This window comes from Marmota flaviventris, chromosome 14, assembly GCF_047511675.1.
Source record: "Marmota flaviventris isolate mMarFla1 chromosome 14, mMarFla1.hap1, whole genome shotgun sequence".
Lineage (NCBI taxonomy): Eukaryota > Metazoa > Chordata > Mammalia > Rodentia > Sciuridae > Marmota > Marmota flaviventris.
Window position 1 is genome coordinate 3159888 of NC_092511.1, and position 9657 is coordinate 3169544.

General features: G+C 49.7%; 1 protein-coding gene across 1 annotated transcript; it reads left to right on the forward strand.

Moving 5' to 3' along the window:
• Nucleotides 1–7290: 7290 nt before the first annotated feature.
• Nucleotides 7291–8619, forward strand: Sox11 (SRY-box transcription factor 11). Its single transcript, XM_027937747.2, has one exon. The coding sequence runs from the start codon at nt 7291–7293 to the stop codon at nt 8617–8619; it is 1329 nt and encodes a 442-aa protein (XP_027793548.2).
• The last annotated feature ends 1038 nt before the right edge of the window (nt 8620–9657 follow it).

A 9657-nucleotide genomic window follows, 5' to 3' on the forward strand; every position in this document is an offset into this window, starting at 1 on the left:
GAGCTGGCTGTCCAGGTGCCTCCCACCGGGAAGCCACGGAATCTCCTGCCCATAGCTTCTGCCCTCTGCGTCCCCTCTTGATCTTCACCAGCAGCAGTGACACCCTCACAGATACAGATACCATGCTCTCCCGAGCTAAGAAGGGACTAACACAATCACCACAAGTGAAGGAGTTGGACTGCTGAATTTTAAATCCTGCCTTCAAACTTGACTCTCTATTCCTTTTTATGTCACATCGCAGGCACACACACATACACCCTCACAATCACACTTTGAATACCACACGTGTCTTCCTTGGTCTGTTAGGGGAAGAGTTTTGAGAATGGAGAAAGATTAAAATAATAAGAACACACGCATCTTCTGCATAGCATGGTTCCAAGCCCTTCATATGTTATGATCATCATAAGAATTCCAAGAGGTAGACTATTATCCTGTTTTATAGATGAGAAAATTGAGCCTGAGGAGATGTTAAATACCTTGCCCAAAGACACTATGAAGACAATGAGAAGATGAGTCACAGTCTGGGGGGGAAATGTCTGCAAAGACATGAGTTATAAGGACTGTTTTCCAACATATGCAGAGAACTCTTAAATCTCAACAATAAGCATACAAACAATGCAATTAAAAAACAGGACAAAGACTTTAACAAATACGTGGTCGGAGAAGATATAGAGACAGAAAGAAAGCATTTGGAAAAATGTTCCACACCATATTTCTTAGGGAAGTATAAAATAAAGCAATTAAAAGACTCACAGCACACCTGTCTGAATGGCTGGAATCCAAAACAGTGATAGCACCAAACAGTGGCGATCCTTTGGAGTAACAGGAACTTCTACTCAGTGCTGCTGGGAAAGTGTGATGTCACAGCCACTTTGGAGGCTTCTCATGGATCAACCAACTTGGTCTGCGCAATATAGCAGTCCTTGGAACTCACTCAAAGGAGCTGAACACTGACATCTGCAGAAATCCGTACTGGGGGGCTTACGCAGATTTAGTCACAATGTCAAATCTTGGAAGGGACAGAGATCTCCTCCAGTAGTTAGATGGGTAACCTGGGCTACGCCCAGACAACAGGACATTATTCAGTGATAAAACACACAAGCACTTTAAATATACAAAACCCCGTGGAGGAAGCCTAAATGTAGATTGCTAAGTGAGAGAAGCCAGTTGGAACAGACTCTCTGGTCCCAATATTTGACATTGTGAATAACTATAGAGACAGTAGAGGGATCCATGGCTGCTAAGGGCTAGTGGAAGGAAGGAGGAGTGGGTGGAGCACAAGGAGGCTTAGAGCAATGGAAGAGCTCGAGGGGACATTACAGTGATGGAGACAAGATACCATGAGGCGTGCAGACCACATACAATGTCCGGGGAGCCCTCGCGCCAGGGACAAACACAGCACTGGAGCACATGCCTAGGTGGGTGCAAGGCCCTGGGTCTGATCCCCAGCACAAAAAGAAAAGAAAAGGCCAACTCCATCCTGAACTATTGACCCTTGGTGTTATGAAATATCCATGTCATTCACTAAATCATAGCAAATGTGCCCTTGGGGTGGCAGACATCAGTAATGGGGACCTAAAACTTCTCTTTAAAAAGTCCATTCACAAACAACACTATGTATCTATGTATCTCACATAATACATAATGAATAATAAAAAAGATAAGACATGAATTTTGCAGGCAGCAAATTTGTGGAATTCTGTGATTATTATTAATTAAAAATTGAGGGGCATATGATAAGAACCAACAACAATAACAACAACAAAAAGATATTTAAGCCAGGAATTTTAGTTCTGGGTAGAATGTGTCAAAGTCTTATCTCACCCAAGCAGTGTTTTGCATATGTCAGTGGTGCCTCATTATCAGGGCAATTCAGTGGGGTTGTTGACAAATATTTACAGACATGGAATGAAAGGGAAGAGCCTGAATTGTGGACAATGTGGGGAGACTACAGGCGACACTTGGAGGCAGCTCTGCATGTGTGTGGTGTGAGTACTGGGCCATGATGTGAACATGTGTTTTATCAAATAAGTCATGGGAAACATGAAGTTCAGGGCCCGCCCGGCCCCTTGCAGGACCATTCTGCAGCTGTTGCTGTAGTGGATCACAATCTCTAGTGAAGTGATTCAGAGAATAAGTGCATGAAAAAATTAGTGAGCGGCTGGGGATGTGGCTCAAGCGGTAGCGCGCTCGCCTGGCATGCGTGCTGCCCGGGTTCGATCCTCAGCACCACATACAAACAAAGATGTTGTGTCCGCCGAGAACTAAAAAATAAATATTAAAAAAAAAATTCTCTCTCTCTCTCTCTCTCTCCCACTCTCTCTTAAAAAAAAATTAGTGAGGTTATTTTAGCCATTGAAGTGTGTCCTGATGAAATCAGGGCAACACTGTGGGTCAGCAGTGTGTGTGCCAGTGAAGGACACACCACCTTCAACAGGGTCCTCCACAGAGGCCTCTCAGCACACCTGTCCGGATGCCACGAGGGGCGCTGTGCACACAGCTGGAGAGACTGCTCCAGGTACTTAGAAGCCCTAAAGTGCAGTGGGAAGAGGGAGCAACACATGTTCAGAGTCAGGCACGGGTCAGACCACACAGCCCCAGAGAAACTTTCTAAAACAAAGATATTATGGAGAACTCAGTGTTTCAGTGTGTGTGTGTGAGGTGAAGAGCGGAGAATGCACCCTCACTTTTATTTTTATCTACGTGTGTTGTGACAGGGTTTCCCAAGTTAGGAAAGAAAAGCTTAGAGACTCTGTGTGTGTGTGTGTGTGTGTGTGTGTGTGTGTGTGTGTGTAGGGCGAGTTCAGCTTCCGTTCATCACCTCTGCCAGACATTCAGTAGGGAAGTCTAGCAGACAGAAGGTATTCAGAGCTGCACCCAGGCTGACGTGGAAGTCAATCCAGGCAGCTAAAGCAGAGGAGTCCAAGAACAGTTAAAGAGAAGGAGAACAAGGGTCCTACTGCCTGGCCTCCTTTCAAAGACTGGGAGATGGAAGGGGCTGTGATGCTTTTAAAACAGTGCTGTCGTGGCTAAGATGAGTCATCCCTAAAGCTCTTGTGTGCGAAGGTGCAGGAAGGTTCAGAGGTGAAATGGTTGGTTATGAGCTGATCAATGCATCAATCCCGGGTGGGATTAGCTGGGTTGTGACTGTAGGCAGGTGGGGTGTGGCTGGAGAAGGTCGTCCCTGGGGGTGTCCCTGGCAGACCTAGCTTGTCTCTCTCGGCCACCACACCCTGAGCTGCTTTCCTCCACCCTGTTCTTCTCCCTGATGTTCTTCCTCACCTGGGGTCCAGAGCAATGCAGCTGGCTATCCATGGACTGAGACCTCTAGAACAATGAGCACCAAATGAACTTCTCCTCCTCTAGAGTTGTTCTTGTCAGGTCTTTTGGTCACAGCAGTGAAAAAGCTGACTAAAACATGTGCTCAGTTAAATAAGTCAAGTATTTGCCCCATGATAGTTCTAGAACGTTATTTTCTTAACAAGTGTTTCTTCTTCAGAGAAAAACGATTTCATACTAATTCTCAAGTGTCATCAGAATGTTGAGAGTTTATCGAATACCTTCTCTTATGTAATAGCCCTGCTAGTAGTTATTTGTGAAGATGCACTGAAAAGATAATAACAACTACATGAATGTAATCATTTGTGGTTTTAATCAAATGTGACTATTAAGACTCCAAACATTAATTATATACCCAGCAATGGTTATTGTTAATAGACAAGCTACATCTCTTCTGGTGGGTAAGTATATAGATATACACACAAAAAAGAATTGTACACATTGGCTCTGAAAAGATGACTGATGGGCTAATCTTGATTCCTTCAGCATTTTTAGTTTACATTATTCTTTGGGCTTGATGGCACAGAGCTGTAACCCTAGTCACTCTGGAGGTTGAAGCTAGAGGATCACAAGTTCCAGGGCAGCCTGGGCAATTTATCAAGACCATATCTTAAAACAAGGTAAAATGGGCTGGGAATGTAGCTTAGTGGTAGAGCACTTGCTCAACATGTGTGAGGCCTTGGGATTAATCCCCAGTACTGAAAAAAATTATTAAAGAAAGCCATATTTTCTATTTGTTAACCTGAAATTCCTTTAAATGGCTCCTGCTGATGTTGCAAGCATCTGTTCTGCAGTACTAAATATTGTTTCTGTATGCAGCATGCAGTTTTCAAAAATGTTCCTCTTAAAGAAAATCATACTGATTTAACTTTTTTTCTTTTGCTGAACAACAACAACAAAAGATACAGATTAGTTACTTGATTTTCTTTTTCTTTCCTTATTCCAAGTCCTTGCTAAATCTGGATAATATTAAATACATATGATGGGTCCATGTTACAAAATAGCATCCTAGCTAATCTTTGGTGAAAACTGCCTTAAAGCTGCCTGTGTGGGGGGTGGGGGAATTTGCTCGAGGACCCCTCAGGCACCTGCAAAGCGGCTTTCCACCCCCAACCCGGCATTGTGTTTACTCAAACCCCATCAAGTCATTCCACCTATCATTCTGAGTCCCTATTCTCCCGGCAAAAACAACCAACTTATTTGCCTTTATCCTCTTCAACAAATAGCCCACCTTTCTCTGAACAGACATTATGTTCCATACTTGAAAGATAGAGTTTTCACTTGCTTCTACTAGAGGATGAGAGAAGATCATGGCACTATGGGAGTAAAACCCATTATTGCTCAGCCCTCAGATCGTTCTCTTTCTACGGCTCAACAGGATTCCGTCTGCAGAATGAAGGCAGCAAACGGGTATGGAATTTGCCAGATTTCAAATGCATTCTGTCAGCGTCTAAAATGGTAGGTGCCCTCGTACTCTGATGCAGAGAACACAGCTAAAATCCTTGAAGCACTCTATCCGGAGTGTGGATTTGCCAGTGCTGGGGGGTGGGGGAGAGAGGAGGGTAGATTCATGGCTTGCTCCACCCCTCCCTCCTGCTGCTTTCCCAGCTGCCAGGAAATGTGTGAGGTAAGAGTAAAACAAGATGCAGTGCCCGCTTTGCTGGAGTGAAGATGGATTTTCACACACTGCCTTGGGTTTTATACATCTCCAGATTTCAGGTCACCCAGCATGAATGACTAAATTCTTTCTGTTCCAATGGCGGAAAAAAGAAAAAGAAAAAAGAAAGTAAAATTTTAAAAAACCAGCACTATCGAGATTTAAGTTGGCTTGAATATTACAAGTATTGGGGGCAGTTTTCTTTAGAATAAATGCCGCAAGAGGCTTTTAAAACATAGTGATGGTGTTTGTTATTTTTTTTTAAATAATGATCTGCGAAAACATGGTACCATTTTATGTTATTAAAGTCCTCAAAAAAGAAAAGAAAACATCCGTGAGTTAAGAAATGTAGCGTTATTTGCAAGGACAAATAAGGAAGTAGTTTTAGATAATTCTACTCGTCCTGTGCAGCGACTTCTCTCCTGAGCCACTGGGAGGGAGGCAGGGGCAGAATCTTAGGAACTACTCAAAGTTGCCACCCCCCACCACCACCATCACCACCAAGCTGGGGGGTACGAGGAAGACAGGGACGACCAGACATTAAATAGGAAGCGGCGGTTTCCTTTTAATTGCTTGGAGAACAGCCATAGATGGGCATGAGGGACCAAGTAAACACAAAGGAAAACGGGTTCCGAAGGAACACAGCAACATGGATTGCGCTGCTCGACACCATCCACCCCGCGCACTGCCGCCCTTCCAGCCTCCCCACCGCTGCACGCACACAAGAAATGTTCTGCCTTCAGACTCGAGTGCACCTTATTTCAGCTTTGGTTTACGTCGCTCAGCTAAAACAGCAAGCGACCCAGAAGGCTTGCTAGCTCCCGACTGCAAGATTTCAGGACGAGGTTGCTGGGGAGGGCGTTGGTGAGCGACGAAAGGGGAGGGACAAAGAGGAAGAGGAGGGCTGGGAAGGAGAAAGGGAGTCGGGGGGAGGGGCGGAGGAGCGGCGAGGGGAGGAGAGCGAGAAAGGGGGAAGAGCGAGACCCTGACAAGTGACGCAGGGGGCTGGGGGGTGGGCTGCTGAAGCCTGCTGGTCCCAGTACCCACTTCGGAACCGGCCTTGCCAGAGGCCAGACTGAACGCGAGGACCCGGCTACAGCCAAGCCCGCAGACCGTTACTCTGGCCTCCACCCAGGGCGGGGCGTGCGGGGGCGCGGCGCAGCCCAACCCGCACGGCGACGTCTCCAAACACTCCCGGGAGGGAAAACAGACAGAGAAGAAGGACAAAACAAAACAACAACGTCAAAAAAATGCACCGGCGAGGGAGAATTCAGACTCTCAGGCTTTAAATTGATTTCTTTGCTTTAGAAAAAGAGAGAAAGGGAAAAAGGAGAAAAGAGCCCACGTGCCATGAGAAGGTTGTTGTGTTAAAGCGCCACCTTCCGCCGGCCAGGCACACAGCGGGTTTTCTCGCGCGGGCTCCGGGCTGCGGCGCCCCGAGCAGCACAGCCCCATGGGGCGCTCCGGGGAGCAGCTGAGCTCACACGGGGGAGCTGGGCACCCTCTGTCCAGACTGGGCGCGTGCCCGAATGCACGCGGGGAGCGAGGTGGCCCAGTGGGCTTGCACTCTCGGGCCTTGGGTGGAGTGGGCACAAAGGGGCACTGGGCCTTTCCTCAGACCCTCTGTTGGCGCCCCGTTTCGCCCCAGACCCGCCTGCTCTCCGCGGTGCGGTGCGACGCTCGCGAGCATCCCGGGGAGAGGTGCATCTGTGCACACACGCGGATTTTTTAAAAATAACATATTTCTAGACATGCCTCCTCCTACCCCACCGCCCCCATCTTTGCAAACCAGCCCTGAGGGCGGGGTAAAGGGGGTGGAGTCACGGAGTTAATAAAGGAAGATGGGCGGAGCCGGCTCCCAACCATTGGCTGCGCCGGGGAGTGATGTCACCCATATGACACCCTGATAACTAGTTGAGAGAGAGCCCTCAACTTTTTGCAGAAGGAGCGCGCGCGATTGGGAGTGTCTAGGGTCCGGCGCTTGCGGCGGGAGCCACAAGCAGGAGAGAGGGGTCCCGGGCTGCCTCGAACGCCGCCGCCGCCACCACCACTACCGCTACTGTCCCTCCGGTCCCGGCCGCAGCTACAAACGAGCGGGCGGCCGTCGCCGCCGAAGCAGCCGCAGCCGCTGTGTGCAGCCTGGAAGGGGGGACGGGGGGGAGGGGGGGAGCCGCGGACGCGGGGCGCCGAGGACTTTGCAACTTGCCCGGGAAGGTGGAGGGGTGGGAGGGGGAGGGGGACCTCTGCACGAGACCGAGTGGCCCGGGTTTGAGCGCCCAGCTCCACAGCGGATCATGGTGCAGCAGGCGGAGAGCTTGGAAGCGGAAAGCAACCTGCCCCGGGAGGCGCTGGACACAGAGGAGGGCGAATTCATGGCTTGCAGCCCGGTGGCCCTGGATGAGAGCGACCCGGACTGGTGCAAGACGGCGTCGGGCCACATAAAGCGGCCGATGAACGCTTTCATGGTGTGGTCCAAGATCGAGCGCAGGAAGATCATGGAGCAGTCTCCGGACATGCACAACGCCGAGATCTCCAAGAGGCTGGGCAAACGATGGAAAATGCTGAAGGACAGCGAAAAGATCCCGTTCATCCGGGAGGCGGAGCGGCTGCGGCTTAAGCACATGGCCGACTACCCCGACTACAAGTACCGGCCCCGGAAAAAGCCCAAAATGGACCCCTCGGCCAAGCCCAGCGCGAGCCAGAGCCCGGAGAAGAGCTCCGCGGGAGGCGGCGGCGGTGGCGCGGGCGGCAGCGCGGGCGGCGCCAAGACCTCCAAGGGCTCCAGCAAGAAATGCGGCAAGCTCAAGGCCCCCGCGGCCGCCGGCGCCAAGGCCGGAGCAGGCAAGGCGGCCCAGCCGGGGGACTACGGCAGCGCTGGCGACGACTACGTGCTGGGCAGCCTGCGCGTGAGCGGCGCGGGCGGTGCCGGCGCGGGCAAGGCGGTCAAGTGCGTGTTTCTAGATGAGGACGACGAAGACGACGAGGACGAAGACGAGCTGCAGCTGAGGATCAAGCAGGAGGTGGACGAGGAGGACGAGGAGCCGCCGCACCAGCAACTCCTGCAGCCACCCGGGCAACAGCCGCCACAGCTGCTGAGACGCTACAACGTCGCCAAAGTGCCCGCCAGCCCTACGCTGAGCAGCTCGGCCGAGTCCCCCGAGGGCGCGAGTCTCTACGAGGAGGTGAGGGCAGGCGCGACCTCCGGCGCTGGGGGCGGCAGCCGTCTCTACTACAGCTTCAAGAACATCACCAAGCAGCACCCGCCGCCGCTCGCGCAGCCCGCGCTGTCGCCCGCGTCCGCGCGCTCGGTCTCCACTTCGTCTTCGTCCAGCAGCGGCAGCAGCAGTAGCAGCAGCAGCGGCGAGGACGCCGACGACCTGATGTTCGACCTGAGCTTGAATTTCTCCCAAAGCGCGCACAGCGCCAGCGAGCAGCAGCTGGGGGGCGGCGCGGCGGCGGGGAACCTGTCCCTGTCGCTTGTGGATAAGGATTTGGATTCGTTCAGCGAAGGCAGCCTGGGCTCCCACTTCGAGTTCCCCGACTACTGCACGCCGGAGCTGAGCGAGATGATCGCGGGGGACTGGCTGGAGGCGAACTTCTCCGACCTGGTGTTCACGTATTGAAAGGGGCGCCCGGCTTCTCGCTCTTTCTCTCGGCGGGTGCAGGGTTCCTTGGGAGGAAGTCGTGGTGGTCAGGATAATGATGATGATGATGATGATGATGATGATGATGATGATGGTGTTAGTGGTGTTTAATGGTGGTGGTGGTAGGGTGGGGAGAGAAGAAGATGCTGATGATATTGATAAGATGTGACGCAAAGAAATTGGAAAAGATGATGAAAATTTTGGTGGAGTTAAAGTGAATTGAGTAGTTTTTATATATTTTTCCTCTCCTTTTTTTTTGTTCCCACTCCCTTCTTTTATCGTGTCTCAAGGTAGTTGCATACCTAGTCTGGAGTTGTGATTTTTTTTCCCCAAAAAATGTGTTTTTGTAATTACTATTTCTTTTTCCTGAAAATCGTGATTGCAACAAAGGCGGAGGGGACGGGGCGGGGGAGGGGAAGGAGGACCCGCTCCGGAAGGCGCTGTTTGAAGCTTGTCGGTCTTTGAAGTCTGGAAGACGTCTGCAGAGGACCCTTTTGGCAGCACAACTGTTACTCTAGGGAGTTGGTGGAAAATTTTTCCCCCTTAGGAGATCTTAAAGAACTGGTGATTTTTTTTTTAAAGCAAAAAAAGAAAAGAAAAAAGAAAAAAAAGGGACCATTGCAACTTTTTATTTCATTTTATTTTTTTGGAGGGAGAAAACTGATGTCTTCTATGCATCCGATTCTTAATAAAACTGCAGGGAGCTTGAAAAAATGCAGACTGTACAAACGCTTACAAAAAAAAAAAAAAAACAAAAAACTGTGAACTGATTTAAGATCAGAGTTTACTTTTCAGATCAAATTGTTTATGGTTTTACAAATGTGATTTCTACTTGCCAACTTTTTTTTTGTAACTTGTTCCCTTATACCTCCTTGATTGAATACCAGACAGCCTAGACCTCAGTACAAAAGGTATTGAAACATTTTTGATACATAACAGACCTCAGTCTTTTTTAAAAATTAATATATTTTCAGGCGTATTTTTGTACAGTGAAAAGGGAACATTCTTGCTGTGTTT